We start from the raw sequence: 18,138 nt of genomic DNA, 5'->3' as shown, positions 1-18,138 counted from the left end.
AATGGGAGTACATCTCTGCAGTATTTCATTGCTAATGTATTATCAACACACATCATCTTCAAAACTCATTAAAAAAGCTTTTTATTTCATTAAAAGAAACCGCATTATCACTGTCCTGCTTTCATAGATATGGGTATAAGAAGTTAATAAATAAACAAAGAAATAATTGTAGCAATTTTGCATGATGTTTCCTGCTTGATGGCAAGCCAGAACTGTTCACATGCGTTCTTATGCGAATGTTGTCTTTTATGTAGATCATATGCAGAAAATGCAAACATACAGCTCATTTAAACTCAGAAATGTTCAATTTTTATAGTATGCCCAAAATGATGTGGTGTACCACTGTGGGACTGTATGACAAAGCAGTCAATTACATGATAAAATAGCAGCCTGTTATGACATTAAGATATGACATAATTTTAAAAATAAAATTAAAATACAACAATTAATTTTATAGAATAAATAATACCCAACCATTTTGTTTTGATTTTGTTATTCTTTAAATAGAACCATTGTTTTAGAAAATTTCTTTTTAAGGAAGCTTACTTGAAACTGATACTATTCTATGCAAGAACCTTACAATGTTGTTTGACCACCTTTTTTCCAACCAGTTCTGTGGCTGTTTGTTTAACACTTTATCAGCTGGCAGAATATCTCACTTCATTGAATAGAAGCCTGTGTTTTTAGAGAAGCAGATACTTATCACAGCCAATACTGAAGTCTCAAGGAAGTTGTTGCTGTTTTTTAGAGTAGCACTGATTTTATCCTGGAAAACCATGCAAACACAAAATTGTACGTAGGTATCATTACACACATATGCACATATGTATGAATATAATGGGTATGTAATTTTTATCATATTTTTGTTTTATTTTACTTCAGGGGTGTGCTGGTTTTGGCTGTGATAGAGATAATTTTCTTCATAGCAAGAAGGGCTCTGGTTTGGATTTGTGCTGCGAACAGCGTTGCTAACACAGGGATGTTTTCGTTACTGCTGAGCAGTGCTCACACAGAGCCAAGGCCTTTGCTGCTTCTCACACCACCCCACCAGCAAGTGGGCTGGGGGTGCACAAGGAGTTGGGAGGGGACACAGCTGGGACAGCTGACCCCAACTGACCAAAGGGATGTCCCATGTCATATGATGTCACGCTCAGCATATAAAGCTGCGGGAAGAAGGAGGAAGGGAGAATGTTCGGAGTGATGGTGTTTGTCTTCCCAAGTCACCGTTAGGCGTGATGGAGCCCTGCTTTCCTGGGGATGGCTGAACACCTGCCTGCCCATGGGAAGTGGGGAATGAATTCCTTGTCTTGCTTTGCTTGTGTGCACAGCTTTTGCTTTACCTATTAAACTGTCTTTATCTCAACCCATGAATTTTCTGACCTTTACCCTTCTGATCCTCTCCCCCATCTCACTGGGGGGTAGGGGTGGGAGGTGCGCGAGCAGCTGCGTGGGGCTTGGTTGCCGGCTGGGGTTAAACCACAACAGGTGTAACTGAGAAAGCGTTATTGTCTCTGTTTTATAAATGGGAAACTGGAATAATGATCAAAGACAATTTAATGAACACACCCAAGCAGTCCTTTGAGTGAGGAACCCACCCCCAGGAGGAGCGTCCTCAGTTTTGATCAGTGCTCAAAGGAGAGCTAATCACGGGAGCAGATCATGATCCTTCTTGTGCCCTCCTGCCAAAGGTGCTCTGTGCCTCTGCTGAGCTCATGACATACCTATGCTGCAAAAATACTTACAAATATGTAAGATATGCCATTGGATGACATGCCACATTTGGACCTGGGAGGGCTGGACTGTGTTCCTGTTCTGCTACTATTTTACTGTGCCAGTTCTAGACAGTCATGTCACCTGCTTCAAATTCTTCGTCTCTTGTTTCATAAAACTACGGACTCTTTGGGATAGCTTTTGTCCCAAACACTGTGTTGCTGTGTGAGCCACAACGACGAGGCAAAAAGGAAGCCTGATCTTAACTGTGGCCTCCAGCTAGCCAGGGCTAACCATTGCACCACGCGTTCCATCACCAATGAATTTGTGAGTTTGACACAAATATATTGCAAGTTAAGTATTAAACATAGTTAGCAATCATTTAGGGTTCTTGGAGTTATTGGAGTGCAATGCAACCACTGCAGCACTAGCAAAGAAAGGTTTGATAACTCTTGATAACTAACACTGACCACTAGTTCATCACAATCATTTAATAAATTGCTTATGTGACTTTTTACACTTCCGATGCAACAAGCAAGGCTTTTTTTTTTTTTTTTCCCCCTTTGTGATTAGTACTGGTGATGCTCATTATGTGAAAACAGGAGAAAAAAAGTGTGTTTGCTGCGGGGGATATTCATGCTGAAACGTATTTGGCAAGTTCAGGTAGGTAAGTTCAGTTTATTGTCAGCAGAGGGCAACAGAGGCCTCATTAGTGAATAAAACCAAAAATATATATTAAAAAAAATCACACCGAATTTCTAGTGTAAATGAGAATAAACCCCAGCACACACCTGTACATTTGACGTAGAGCCGAAATTCTACAAGTATTAACCTTTTACAAAATCACTTTCAATGCCCTATGTAAAACATACATGAAAGAGGAAAGCACAGCAATAAAGGCAACGACAAATACCTTTGCTTTGACTAAAATACATCAGCTTTTAGGTGTTTACTGCATAATCTGGTATGCCCAGCATGCTTCTTTATATGCTGTTACCCCGTTAAGTAAGTTTTATAATATTTATTTTCTTTAACCCTGTGTATACCAATAGTTCTATTTATCAGCCAAAAGACTAGTTGGCTATACCAAAAGTAATGCAGTACAATGTTGAAAATGAGAAGTTTTACAATGTTTTTTCTGTTCTCCGTTAGCCATGATACTCATTTCCCCACCTTGGTGTGTCACGCTGCCTTTCCCCAGCTGTGTTTGTTCCAGAAGGACCATGTCATGACTGAGGTTAAAGCTTAAAATCACATGATTTTATCTATTTTTTCATTTGGCTCAGGGCCAAGAAGAGCCAAAGAGCTTTCCCAGCTTTCCCCAGCAGTGCTCCCGCCCCGCGCCCTCCGCCCAGCAAGCGGGGCTGCCCGCCCTCTGAGGCGACTGCCCGCTTCGGGCCTGCCGCCCGGAGCACGGCGCTCCACCGGCGCCGGGCCTCACCGGGAGCCGCGGGCAGGAGCCAGCGCGCAGCCGCTCACCGCTGCAGTCCGGCCCGCCCGCTCGCAGAGCTGGTGGCGGCCGGAGCAGGAAGAGGGGGGGAAGCGCCATGTTGAGGCCTGCTGCGGAGGTAACGCAGCGGCCCCGCTGCCGGGGTACCGGAGGGAGGGGGTAGTAGTAGCTCTATGTGTTTCGCCAGGGGCAGTGGGAGTGAGGCGCGCAGCTTCCCCCTCCAAGGTGTTGCCCGTCAGGTGATGCCGGGGAGACGCTTTCCCGTGTCCTGGCGCTGGGGGCGAGGTCCAGAGGGGCCGCGGGAGCGAGCGGTGCGTGGGCTCCCTGCAGCGCCGTGAAATGGCGCCTCACGGCTGGGGGACACAAACCGCCCCGCTTCTCCTCAGGTCCCGTTTGCCCGTTAGTACCGCATCAGCCCCGGCTCAGGCCTTGGGGGCCAAAGGGGAAGGGGTGCAGCGGTAACAGCTCCCTAAGGCGTGTGGGGCGTTGGTAGGTAGGTCCGTCCTTGCTTCTCCTGCCTTGGGTGTGCCAGGAGTCTGCGGAAGGGCGACATTTCGCTCCTAAGCAATACTGCAGTGGATCAAACTTAAGCTAGATGGGTCTGAGGATGTGTAGGAGGAACAGACCTGAGGAGGTTTCCATGGAGGATTTAGAGAAAAAAACACGGAGTTGGTGTACCCATGGCACTACTGAGTGGCATTTTGGAGCACGGGTACTCCGTGAACTACCCCACACTTTATAGGAGTGATTGAAGGCTGATTTGCAGGCTGGTCTTCACCGCGTTTCTTGGGCCGGTGTCTGAGGTGCAGGTTACAGTAGTGTTGGTCAGCTGCTGGCGTCATGAGGCCGACTCCAAACCTGTTCCAGACCAGCCGTCATCTGCGGCTGGCTTCAGGCAGATACATACAACTGGCCTGCTTCTCCTGGCTGTTGTGATTACCCTACTGATTTATATCATAAGTGACTGTAATTCCCACTCACAGGAGGGGCTGACCTTGAAAATTGCAGGTTGGATATATGTGATGGTAGTATTATGGGAGTTTTTTAGGTATTATATTGGTCTCCATGCAGCATTGATGTCTTAAGTCAAATACTGGCATTAATATAGAAAGGAATTAGAGAGTTCACACTTTCCAAAGTAGTATTATTTAAAATAATTAACTGTATAAGAATACATTTCATTTCAAGTGTATTTCACATCTTATTTCAGTCAGTACGTCAGGTGTCTTGATCAAGACTCTCAAATGTTTAGATGTTATGTACTTTCATATTGAAGTATTCATGTTTTAGCAGAAGGAACTTTAGCAGACACTAACTAGATCTTACAAATACCCTTTGATTATATCATCTGCTTTCTCTGTAGAGGGGTCAGGAACACATCTGCTCTGCATATAAAGGATTTATTTTTAAAGGAAGAAAACCTATAAAAGAATGATAAAGTGATATCTAGTATGTCCCTGACAATGGAATGATAAGTAGAAATAGTACTGAACTGAGGCTTAATTAGAAACTGAATGTTAAAGCAATAAAAAGGCTGTGTTCATCTGACTGATCAAATTATCAAAAACTCACAAAAGTTCATAAAACATGTTTTTGTTTACTTACATGTTCCATTTTTATATTAATTTATCAGCACAATTTGCCATAAAAAGACATTGCAGACTGAACATTTGCTTATAGTGCTAGAATTGAAGTCTCTGCTAGCTCTATATGAATAAGAATAATCTTGAAAGCTATTTTGTCAAGAAAATATATTCAGGAAAAAGAATTGCTTGTTCCTCTCCAAAATGATTCGTATTTTGTTTCTAAATATTAAGTGAACAAACATACTTTGGATAGGTACGTCTTAAGTACATTTTTACTTGTTGGTTTAGGCTCGTTATCTGCAGGCCAGTCTATTTTGTTGAACTTCTGTGCCAGTGCAGAAGCTTACTGAAAGGAGAGTGTGAGATCCACCTTAGGAAAGCTGTGTTTAGATTGAGACTGTCCAGGTTTCAAATCAGCACATCTGCAAGAGGAGATAAACAGTATTTATGGAGACTGAAAAATAAGTGGATGTGCAAGAATGTCAGATGAGATCTGTCACTTAAAAGCCAATTCTAAACCTGCATTTCACAACAAGTTCTCAACTTCAATAGGTTTTAAAAAAAACAACAACAAACCCACTCAATTTATTCTGCCTGGGTAAATGAATAAGAAATTTAAAAGGAAGTTAGAAAATAGTGGAGGAAAGCTCTAATACCAAGCAGGAACATGAGAGGTACCATTATTCCAGGTAAACAGGGAAAGTATTATCAGTCTTTTACAGTTACAATAGAATGCTCAAAACTGATTTCTTCAAGTACTGGTCCTTGGAGCAATGTTGTACATGATAGCATAACCTTTCTTTTTCAGGAAAGTAAACTCCTAATCATTTTGTCTGTGGTGGAAAGATGGGAACACTAGAGGCTTACCAGCCTTAAAAGAAATGCAGAACAGCTCCCAGTTTTTTACTTCTAAAAACATTATAGTGTATAAGCCAATCACAGTGTAATGGGGATTTTGAATTATGATTTCCCAGTGTTTGGAGGCCAGCATTATGAATGCTTCTTGTGCACAGACATTGAGTAGAGGGAGCAGTCCAGATGCCTGATACAGTCCCAGTGGTGTCAAGAGAGAGAGCGCTTCATGAACTGGAACAGTTGCATTAACTGTATTGCCTTATATAGGTAATGCTATGTGGAGGAAACCAGCTTCCCCTTGAAAGATGTCACAGCCTTGCCGAAATTATTCAGCTGGTTTGCTGTCCTAAGTGATTGGAAGTATGAATATGATCATTTGCATCCCTCCAGATGAACAGTTCAGGAGACTAAACTGTATTGAATGAAAGTAGTTAATTAATAAACAATGACACAAAGCTGCTTAGATATATTGGTAATGGCTAGTATGTTTCTTGAATGAGGAGGAATGTTTATAGCATCCTGTTACTGTGGGAAAATAGTGCAATATTCTTCATATTGTCTTTCAAATATAACATAATAAATTATTTTTGGTTTAAAATCTGTTACTGTTGGAAAAACACGTATGTTAGGACATGAAGAATCTTTTTCACAAAGGGAAAATAAACTAATGTCACACAGTGAAGTTTTGATGGGATATTAAGGTAGGTGATGCTATAGAAATGGTATTAGCATTTTCTACTTGTCCTAGCTTAGGCTTTGCTTTTCATGGTGGAGGCATGTTGGGAAGATGCCAAATGTACTTCTAGCAAGTTTGGCGTGTTTTTTGTGCAGATCATAAGCTGTACTCTTTAGTTTGCAAGGGAGTCTTCACAAATAATTCATAATCACAAAAATTATTGTATGAAAAATTGTGTGCAGCCTCCCCAAAAAGCTTGAACCCCTTGATAAACTTCACTCTAGCAGGTCAGCTTAATTAGCGCAAAATACGTATGTCAATCTGTGTCCCTACCATAGCTAGGTAGCATTAATTCATATCTGAGTCATCTGCTTAAATATCGTTCAATACTCTTCCTATGTGTATTTGCTACTTGGGGCCAAAACAGTAGTTCATGTTTTGAAAATGTACCCTGTGTGTCAAAAGCCTGACTTTTGACCTGCTGGAATCTCCAGCTAGTACCTCATACTGGCAAGTAGTGGAAAGTATTTTGTTCAAAAGGTCAGCCATGTCAATAGAGATAAAGATTTCAAATCAGTAGAATAATGGATTACTTGTAATGTTTTCAGGGTTTAAGGTCTTTATCTAACTCAGATAACCAGTCATTTCAGTAGAGAAATTCACATGGGTAAGGCAGACAAGATACAGGAAAATATAAACTATCTTCCAGCGAGAATCAGTTTAAATTATTAAAAGAAACTGTTAGCAAGGTAGCATCTCTGCTGGGATTCATGCATCCGCTGTAACATCAGCTGGACCTCCCTAGAACTCAAACCAGCTGTAGCTGTTCCATTCATAAGAAATTTTCTCAGCTAGTTTTTGCGAGAGAGACAAGTCAAAGGTGTTATTTGTCCGGTGTAGCTGTAATATTTTGAGGCTTTTCCTGAGCTCTAGCTTATATACTGAGGTCAAATGAAGCTAGTGGCTAAGCAGTCTGGTAAAGGCGACAACTTTTCCTGTTTCATTAAATCCGTGTATGTTTGTTTGTTTGATCTTATCAGCAAAATGTGCTAACAACTCTACTTTGGGGTCGATCCCTGAGGCTTGATAACTTCATTATGCAGCCTATTGGTTTTTGCTGGGTTTGTTTTTTTTTTTTTTGTAAGAATTCTCTTTTAATTAAAAATGGGGTTTGTAGGAGAAGCAACTCCAAATCAGGATTAAAAATTTGCCCAGTAAGAGAGGATACTATGTGTGTCCGCATATGAATGCAATGTACTCTGCCCTCTGTCCCCTGCAAACTCTCGGGAAGAAAGCTGTGGGAGAATGATGCCAGTGGGATAAACGCAAGGACAGTATAGCTCCAGACTAGTTAAGAGCAGTCACTTTGGTGTAAAAGATGCAGAACAAAACTATTACTCTATCAGACCATTTTTTATTACTCACATACTCTTTCACTAGATGTTGTCCTGGAAAACTTCTTGAAACAATGTTTCATGTGGTAGTCTTACTTAATTTTTCTTTTCTTACTCGCTGTGGCTCTATTCTGTTATGTGCAGAAGAATAAAAGATGCATTTTGCTTCTGGTGCTATAGCGATAGAGTTCAACAAGTGAAGTGGAGATTTTTGGGGAATGGTTTTGCAATAATTCTGAGCTCACATACTCCGCTGCTTCTGGATCTTTGACCAAGAGGTGACTTTTTGGTCAGTGAGGTGTCTGGTCATGGATATCTGGCAATAGTACTGTTATATTATCTCAGTTATTATTGTATTAACTTAGCTTTATTCATGTGACTGTTCTTCAAAAATGAATTTCTGTGAAGTTCAGGTGGAAGGCAGTCCTGCTGAGAGGCAGGAAGAGCTCTGATTTTTACCAAGATGAAATAAAAGCCTCAGAAATTGATTTATTGGTGACATCTTTGATATCTGCTCTCCTACTGTAGATGGGATGAAGGAATGGTTTTGGGTCTGGGGGCTAGCTATGAGAATTTCCTGATTTCCTCTTCCACTCTGAGTTTAAAATAACATTTGATCATTTTCATTGTTTATTTGTAATTTAGGTTGCCCAAAGGATAAAACCTGGTGTTTCCAGTACTGTACCACCATCTCTGCTATAGTATTAACCACATTTTTGGCAGAAAATTTGTTACACCATTAGGAGTACTTAGCTGTTAATGATCTTTATCTTGGCTGTGGTCTGGATTTTCTTCCGATTATGTAGAATTCCTTGGAGAAAAAAATCATCTGAGGTTGGGATAAGGGAGAAGACGACTGATGTTCAGCCTTCTCTACCCTTCCAAGACATTCATCCACACTTACTTGGATGCATTTTGAGTTTGTCTTGGTTTATCAGTGGGTGTTAACTGTGCTAAGCCAAGATAGGCTTTGACTTTGAACCAGGCAAGGTATATAGCAGAGACAAGGCATTTACCCCAAATGGTTTTGGAGGGGACAGTGTTTTTCCCAGGGGCTGGCTTTGCAGTTAGCAGTAAGTGTCTCAGGCTGGAGTTTTTTGTTTGCTTTCTCCTGTTTAGTCATTTTATTATTTAAAAAGTCCTGATTCAATTTGGTATTATTACAAGATGACCGTATTTTAAACCTGAGATAGTCTGATCTTTTCTTCCTTAGGGGCAAATTGACACCATCATTTATTCTTGTATACCCAAGTGACTCATTATACTGGGCAGTCAGTGTGAGAGGTCCTAATGCTTTGGCAAGAAAGTACCTCATCAGCACAGTATTACACCATCTAATTGTAAACAAGAGTCAATTTCTACCTTGTAACCTTCAACAGACACTTAGAGTTCAAATGAATGTTCTCATGCGTTGCTAAAGTTAAGCAGGATGGAAATGCCAGGTGTAATTTGTAGGAGAGATGGAGATGCTTATTTTGTACTGCACAAAATTGTGATACTGTCCTTTGTACTTTTGTTCTCCTGTCTCTACAATTAAGGAAAAAAAATGCATGATGCATTTTGTAATTTCAGAAAAAGAACATATGTTGTATACTCACCTTTTTCTTAGACTTCATACCTCTTGGAACTAGGAAGACAGCAGAACAGTGCTAAGTACATGATTCAGTTAATTTTACACATATTTTTTCAGCAGCATTTTCCAAATAGCATTAAATCAGGTAGGAAAGTGGCCAAATTCCAAATTTTAAAAATATCAATTGAAAGGCCAATGACTGGATGGGGATACACCCTTTCCCTCCTGTCTGTACCCCAGCACCTTTGTACGTAAATTTTTTTTGGCCAAATTTAGGCACAAAGGCACCCTAAAAATGTGAGGTCTCCTAAAGATCATGGGGAAATTGTTTTCTTTCTTAACAAGTTGGAGTTTCTCATGATGAACGTTTTCAGAACACTGCATGTGTTTGCAATACTACAGCACCCTCAAGTGGTAAAATATTTTCCCATTTGAAACTGCAACTGTCTTTCTGTGAAGCACTTGCTTTTTCTATTCAGAAAGTTTTGAGGTTCCTCCAACTTCCTCTTTGTTGTACACTCCTCTGCCCCCCAGATGTTGGCCATTATCAACAGCTGCTTAGTACTGTGGGGTTACCAGAGAAGTAGAGCTGTGGTTAAAGGGTTGTGATCATGGCCTTTGTTCTGCAGCTGACCTATTGAACTAGCTTGGGCAAGGTCATTTCACCCTGCGAGGGTCACTTCTGTCATCTGAGAGTTAGAGAGAATGATAAATACTTGTGGACTGCCTAGAGTTGTTTTAAACTCTTCTGTAATTTTTTTTTAATAAGTCTTATCTGAATCAATGATTTTGCTTATCTGACATAGCAGAAAGCTCAAAAATCCCTTGTCAGTGGGCAGTCAGAGATCTGGCAGCTGTCTTGAGTATCACAGACTTCCACTTTTCTTTCTATGAAGTAACAAAATAAAGCATACCCATACCTGGAGGTTTTGCCATTACTCCACAAACAGCAAAACCTTGATTTACAGCAGAAATATCAGAGTTCAAGGAAAAGGAGCCTGAGCAGGAAAGAATGCTGGCTTGCTGTACTTAGGTTCCCAGTGAACTTTAGCTAGAAAATACACTCCAGTATTACCACTGCATCACTAATTTCTTGTTTCTCCCTAAAATAATGTGGAAAACATGTTTTCTACAGTTGTCTGAGGAAATCATATTGTACCTTGATGAGAGAAGCAGAACAAGTCCTTGACATGCAGACTTAATATGAAATGCTATGCAGGATTCCCAGTATTAAAGAAGAGCTCTGCCTCATCCTTTGAAGGAAGCCAGCAGGAGTAAAATGAACCATCTCATAACCTTATAAGTTCAGTAATCTCTGTTTGATTTCTAATCCTGTAAAATAATGGTCTCTGTCAACATGGGTGACAAGTCTAGTCCTCACTTGATTTATAGGGCAACAAATGCCCAAACAACTTTTTTTTTTTAACCATACTGCCTTTTAATTTGGAATCTGAGATGAAATTTATGGTTGAGTAGTTAGCGTAGTATTTCAGCTGAACGTATTACTTTTCATCTCGAAAGGTCTTAAAATCCTTTGCAAACTAGGGTACCCACAACAGAGCCAGTGCCCTTCCAAGAATGCTTTCCCCACAGAAACCTCTCTATTGTCACTGATAGACATATTTATTGCCTTTGTTTAGTGGTTTCTCTGCTGGCTGTTTCTTGTGCTTCTGCCAGTTGCCGATGAATATCTCACTCCATTGAAGTAATTAATTATGGATTTCAGTTCTGTTCTTGTCATAGATTTTTATGACTTTTTTTTTTTCTGTTATTTTTACCTAGCTTTACTTAATAAGTTTGAAGGGAGTCGCTCAGTCCTACCTCCTTGCTATTTGTTGTACGTGTTGAAGAAAACAGTCCCTTAGAAGTGATTGTTTTGACTTAAATGTGAGTAGTCTGTCAGGTCGTTGCATTTCTAAAATGGTTTTAAAATCATTGTTCATATTTTGATGTCCATATTTTGTTTTCAGTTTGTTTAACTGCTGCCATAAGATTTATGTACTTGAATTTAATGTTGCATAAACTTGAAAAAGTCAATGCATGACTAAGAAGATCTTAAAATTTCTAATAATTTAATTTATTGCCTTAGTACACATGGAAAAAGTCTTGAGGTAGAATGTATATACTGCATTTAATCCAATCTAAACCAGCCTTTTATATGTCTGGTAGAAGGTTAAAAAAAAGAACAAACTAGGTTGTCTTAGATCTGCCTGTTAGCAAAAATGCATCTTAGTGAGGCGTGATGAGTTTGCAGATCCCAGCTCCTTTTCAGTAGCTGTAGGTATCCAGTAAGTCTAAGGTAATTCACAGCACGTGTGTGGCAGAATGTCTGCGTTCTTGCTGCAGGTGCGAACTTTTGGGCTCCAGCTCCCTTCAGAGGCTTTGTGTTAGTCACTTCAGCTGTCAGTGGGGAGCCAAAGGAGTCTTTTTCAGCCATATAATTTTCCTGTGTGAGATTGGCCACAGAAACGGGGATGTCTTCACTTTGCCACCCTGGCAGGCTGCCTAGGATCAAGTGGATAACCATAAGCAAAGACCACTACCTCAAAGCAGATGATATCTGTGGATTTTATGCACCATTTCTTGCGTACGGATCCTCACCCTGCAACTAATACTGCAGGAGGATATTAGTTCCTACAGGGAAGCTTTCTGTGAAGCAGATTCCTCAAAGAAAGATCAAAATACCTCACCTTTGTCAGACGGTAAAAGTATTATGCGTGGACAAATTCTCAGCAGAGCACTTGGTGCGTAGTAATTCCTTTACATGGCCATACTCCTGTATACTAAATATTGATATTCATGAAGTCATCTTGTTTTTGGATAGGTGTATTTTATGGTATGTGTAGCAAAATACAATACATAGATAGGTACAAGAACTGAAGAAAATTAAGTTTGGAGTATATTGGAAGGAGCAGAACTGATTCTAAGGCATAGTGCAGTCACACTGGTTGAGGATATAACTTTACCACCAGCTCTGCCCTAGATTGCATGAAAACCAATAAATACCAGCAGATCATTTTCTAATGCCAGCTACTGAGTGTTCGGGAGACAGGGAACTGTCCTGCTGTAGGGATTGCTGCCCTACATAAGAGAACACCTCTTTCCACTCTCACAGCCTCTGTGTATTCCTGCAGCAGAAGAGATGAGCAAGGATGCAATTATTTGTGCTTTTCAGTATGACAATGCATAGAGTTCAACTTAAGTATTTGAAATATGCATCCTCTTTCTCTGATTCTGAAGCTTCTGGAGTAGTAAATCACTTTCTGTAGTAGCCATTATTGAGGTTTCACAGCACTTCAAAATGTCAGACAAGAATGAGTTGTTTATATACAGATTAAGTAAATGCAGGGATTGTTCACTATGGATGTCAGGCTGGTTCTGTGGTTCAGGATTATAGAAACATGTGAAGGTTTATGCTCTCTCTCTGTCTGTTTGTTTTGTGGAGCTCTGAGGCTGTACCTAAAGTTTGAAGTCGTTTCTGTCATGCAGAAAACAAGTTAGCTGGGCTGCTGGTCATAGAAAGCAACAGAGGGTTCAAATTACCCAGCTGTTTCACTTGTCCCTCCTCTTCCCCCATTCTCAGGAGGTTTCATCATGGAAACAGTGATGGTGCAAGAAATCTGCTTGTGAGTTCCTTTAACAGGAGAATAACATTAGTAGTATTAACTCGTTTTGTGTGTAAATTTGCACATAGCAATGCATGGAGCATTTTTTGGTCAAAGGGCTTGATAAAAAGGAATCAAAAGGAAATCTTAACTCAAGCTATGAGACTCTGCATTCCGAAATCCCCTTTTTCTTTCCATTTAATGCGTCAGAATATATGGGAGCATGCTTTAATAATGCTACGGCTCTAAGAAAATAGGTACTTTTTAGAATGTAGAGGAATGTGTCTTTCTATTTTTGCAAATTCCTAGAAGTTAGATTAGGACTTTGTATGATGCAAGAGCTGGCAAGGGAAAGGGCAGCAGTGGGGACCTTGGTTGAAAGTTTACTAGTCCACCTTGCTTCTCTGTTAGCAGCTCTAAAGAGAAGCTTTTGGAAGAGATGTAACATAATCTTTTGCATAGCAAGCGAAAGGTCGAGGGTCACGTAGGAACCAGAATGGCGTTTTGGGCTTAAGATCCACTGAGGCTCACTTACTTAAATTTGCTGCAGAGTAGCCCCAAACCTTTGTTTTGCAGCTCCCAATAAAATGTGTTCAGCTATTTACTAATTGAAGAACTCCCTAATATCATTTATATCAAGTTATGGTAACATATAAAAGTTCCACAGAAGGCCTGAAAACTCTGACATCTCCACCAGGTGCTTGAAGAAGTCATATAGGCCAGTGGTTTTTGGTCAGTTACCATGGTCACGTTAGCTCCTTAATTTTATTCTTTTGAAGTAACAAAGGCTTGAGGAAAAAGGCTGAAATTAAAAAAACAATTCACAGGTATGTCATTTGTCTGCTGTAGAAGTTATTAACCAAACCAATGTGAGTATGGAAGTTTTCTTTAACTTTTTATCGGTCATTCTTAATGCATATATCTAATTTCTACATGTATCAATGATTCTCCATTATGCAGGCTACAACATATACAAATGACAGTAGCAAAACAAATTTTTGAAAAATCATAGCTGTGCTACACATTGGTCCCTACTCCAAGTTAGTCTTCTAATGACAAAACCTATATATTTGATTTTAACTAAACGGTTTGTTTTGAGAAACCAAGTGGAAACTTGCAGATTTTATTAAAAACAAAATCCCAATTAACCAAATGTCTCAGCATTTATTATAAGGATTTGTGGAAATATCTTGGTAAGTTAGGGTATAGTTATAGGAATGACTGATTTTTTTTAAAAAAAAAAACAAAACCCAAAAAACCAACCGAACACACAACCCCAAAGACCCAACAACTGAAAAAGCACTTTACAATGTGGAGTTTTTGGATCCACTTCTCTATTATTCTGTGTCATTGCAACTTGTACTGAATTCATGGAAAAAAAGGTTTAAATATGGGCTCCCAAAAGCTGAGACATAAGTCAGTTTTTCTGAGGAGGGTTATTTTGCAAATGCATTCTGAAAGATGACAGCAATGATCTCCCCAGATTTGGAGTCTTGCAGTAAACTTCCTTGTCATTGCACCTTTCAGATTAAATTATTGGAGTGGTTACTTACAAATCTGCTTCTGGAGCTTATTGGGAAGAATGTGTTCAACAGTGTGAGATCATTATGTTATTCAAATACCTGTTATAGCAGAAGGTCCCAAACATGGTTTTTAATAGACTTTAAATTTCTGTGATAGAAAAACAGACTGATTTTCTGAAAACAGTATTCTTATTAAATTCAATTTGTTGATGCCAATGCTGTAAAAACCCTACTAATGTTTTTATTGTTTCTCTGTATGTGTGAGGAGGGGGAGATACACTGCCTATAAAGCCTGCTTTTTATTTGTTGGAAAGCATATAATTTGATAACAGTGTCTAGATTTTAAACATCAGCAGGTGGTCATCTGGTGCTTTTGGTGAAAAATGCTGATTTTCAGAACTCGTAGCTTCTTGGTAGTCCAGTAGTTATAGAGTCTACTAATGCACAAAGACTGCAAAGTCTACCTGTAATCTCATACAGCAGAATGGTTGTGTAGTTGCCTACCTTCTTGTAGCAGTTGAGAATCTCCCTCTGAACTTCTGTTGTGGTATACATGTGTAGAGAAAGAAGTATGACAAATATTTTTGTTATGTTAGTAGTGTCTTTGTTAGTGTGGTTTTGGGCAAGACACTGCTTTTCCTTAAAAATTAGTGTCATACCCTACTTCTTAAATCGTTAACTCTACTCCAGCAGAAATCCCTGTGGGCTGTCCTTTCTGCTGGTACTTTCCTTGCATGAGTTAGACCAGCATGCCCACTTTCATTTTTCCAGGACCCAGGCTCCTCTGCGATTTGCATTTGCTCCACTAACTCTACTATACACTACCTCAAGAAAAAGCTGGCAAACCCAGTGATGTACACAAATAAAGTGGTGTAAAATAACATAAAATAAAAAGAAAACCATGTGAGAATATACAGAAAATGAATTAATGTCATAACTGCAATAAATACAATAAACATTTTTTGCTTTCAGGTTCAAAAATGTCTGACCAGAAAAATATTGTACACAGAGCCCATTGTATTGAAAAACTACTGTCTGAGAACAATTTCCAAGATATTGAGGATCATCTTAAAGAACTTGAAGATGTTGATATGACTATAGAATATCTTCAGGGGACAGAAGTTGCCAAGGCTGTATACAGAGTACTCAAGAGCTGCCCTTCAGTAGAGTTGAAAAAGAAAGCAAAGCAGTTATTATCAAGGTGGAAAGGACTTTACAAGAATAACTGTGTTCAGTCAATGCAAGTTAAAAAGTCAGTGTCTGTGTCCGTGAAGGAGGAAATTGAACATCTCAGTGTGGTTCCTAGAGAGCAGTTGCTGTCTGAAGGACCATTTCAGCAGGAGGCATTAGATGCTACTAGTTCGAAAGTTTTGGTCCCATTGCAAACTGTAAAAAATGCAGTACGTAATGACACAGAAGGCAGCATGAATCAGCTTTCGTGTTTTGAGGAGCAACACACTGATTGTAGAGATTCTAAACCTCTTGTTAATGAAGCAAGTCTGCAGCAGGATCCGATGAGAGCTCTGAGGTGTAAATGTACGGATCTTCTTTATAAAGCTTTGACTGGTTCTGCCAAAGACCAAGAAGGAACTGATAAATGGGTAGAGCTATCTAAAGAAATCGAAGAACATATTTTTGCTCTTCATGCTAAAAATGACAAAAAGTATAAAAACTGTATCAGAAGCAAAATCTCTAACCTGAAGAACCCTAAAAGTTGCCACTTAAGACATAACCTTTTTTCAGGGACGTTGAGTCCAAAGGCTTTTGCTGAGATGACAGTGATGGAAATGGCCAGCGATGAACTGAAACAGCTCAGGGCTCTGTACACAGAATCATCTGTTCAGGAACATCAGCTTCCACAAGTTATTAATGGTACACAGACAAACAAAATAAAGTGTAGGCGCTGTGAAAAATTTGACTGCACTGTCACTATGATTGCCAGGGGAACACTCTTTCTTCCAGGTTGGGTACGAAGCACAAATCCAGATGAACAAATGTTGACTTACGTTATTTGTAACGAATGTGGAGAACAGTGGTATCACAGCAGATGGATTTGTTTGTAATGCTCTTTAATAAGTGGTTCAGAAACACAGACATGAGAAGATATTCCTGTTGAGACTGTGTAATTTAAATTTTTGTATTGATATTATGTAGATGCTACCACTAAAAAGTGCAAAATCAGCTTTTAAAAAGTTGCTAAGTTATTTTTGAAGATGAATAAATCTATGTCATTTTAAGTGATGTCAGTTTGTAAAGAAATAAAAGGGAAAAAATAGTAACATCTGAGAGGAATATTCAGTAGTAAGTCCATTAAAAATATTTCAAGTGCTGCGTTTTTTTTCCCCAAGGTACTGAATACTTGGAATTTTCATTATCTTCAGCAGGAGTTCTTTCACAGAACCTAAGTTTCATTTACAGTAAACAAACTGTTTCCAAAACTGCAGTTCACATACTTGCATGCATTACAGAATGTTCTGCGTGGATTCACTCCTTAAGTAAGTCACTTTTTGCAAGTAAGTGTTAGATTATTAAGTTGGTTTGAGAGGTAATGTCTAAAAGGAAAAAAAGGATGAAAAATAGAGCATAAAAGGGGGAGAAGGCAGCTAGCAAATGAAAACAAAAATGAAATTCTGCTTTAGTTTTTTATAGCTATTGGAAGGAAAATAGTACTTGTGACAATCTTACCTGTTTGCAGTTTAGATTTGCAATATAAGATGGTGCATCCTGCAACTGTTACGAAATTCATGCAGGATCAGACAATGGTTTATTTCAGAAAATTATGTAAATATATTATTAAATTTATCTTTATTTAATAAAGGCATGAAGTTAAGAGGAGTTAATTACTTTCTGAATGGATATCCTCTCTTGAACTGGGACATCTGTCCTGCACTTAGCAAATTAATGGTTTTATGTAGTGCAGGTTACTCAGAAAAAAACAAATAGAAGGAAATCTAATAGCTAAATTTTTTATACATTTTTTTCCCCCACAGTCAACAGGATTACACTGGCTGTATAGTAGAAGCATTTATTTATCAAAAAATATCACCTTGGCATTCTTCTCACTCAAGGAATAGCCCTGTTGTGTTTTTTTCTGGAAAACTTAAAATTACTTCAGAATACGTCTAATGGAATATACATCAGAAGTCAGGGAGATGTTTCTTTTCTGAGCTGGGAGAACCACCCGAGTCTGGGTATCTTTCACAGCTGGCTGTTGGTCTGTAGAAAACTAGGTTCATACTGTGTGTTCCTAATTTGGTTTCTTCACTGGTTTTGAGTTACTGTAAACATTTAAATGAGAGGAAATGGGTCTTGCATCGACTCCTAATTTTCTAAGCACGTGAATGTGTCAACTCACAGACCTAAGGAAATGCAGTGAAGCATAAGTCTGCCCTGCCTGAGTAGATAGGTTCCTGCCTGCGTGGATAGGTTCTTGTAGCAAAGCAGTAGTACTGTTTGGAAACATAACCTTCATAATGAGTTTCCTTGTTGGAGTAGAGATGAGATGATGACATGGGTCAGTAAATTGCCAAAAGCCATGCTTTCGGCACAAAGTGTTTCGTATAAGCACAATAGAACTGCATCCTTGGCAGTAATGGAGATGTCTCTTACAAATGCACAACAGGCATTTTACAGTTCAAGGCCAAAATGCATCAGCTGAGCAGAGAAACCTGGTGATTATTTGCTGGAGGAGTTAAGGAGGGTTCCTGCGCCCACCCAGCTGTAACACAGCTGAGGCTGGTCGGCTTCTCTGGGCTGAGGCGCTGAC

The 18,138-nt window shown here is 39.4% G+C and overlaps 2 protein-coding genes across 2 annotated transcripts in view; both read left to right on the top strand.

Moving 5' to 3' along the window:
* Positions 1-3,140: 3,140 nt before the first annotated feature.
* RAB9A (RAB9A, member RAS oncogene family) overlaps positions 3,141-18,138 on the top strand; it is a 36,258-nt gene continuing 21,260 nt past the window's right edge. Inside the window, exon 1 of the mRNA XM_075776202.1 lies at positions 3,141-3,278. The gene's annotated coding sequence lies outside the window, so the exon portion shown is untranslated. The remainder of the gene's footprint in view (positions 3,279-18,138) is intronic.
* On the top strand, positions 3,149-16,609 carry TCEANC (transcription elongation factor A N-terminal and central domain containing). Its single transcript, XM_075776090.1, has 2 exons — positions 3,149-3,278; positions 15,345-16,609. Exon 2 carries the CDS (start codon positions 15,353-15,355, stop codon positions 16,433-16,435), a length of 1,083 nt encoding a protein of 360 aa, XP_075632205.1. The 5' UTR covers positions 3,149-3,278; positions 15,345-15,352; the 3' UTR covers positions 16,436-16,609.

Source organism: Balearica regulorum, chromosome 1 (assembly GCF_011004875.1).
Source record: "Balearica regulorum gibbericeps isolate bBalReg1 chromosome 1, bBalReg1.pri, whole genome shotgun sequence".
Classification (NCBI taxonomy): domain Eukaryota; kingdom Metazoa; phylum Chordata; class Aves; order Gruiformes; family Gruidae; genus Balearica; species Balearica regulorum.
The sequence above is the reverse complement of the archived record's forward strand: the minus strand, read 5'-3'. Positions and strand labels throughout refer to the sequence as shown.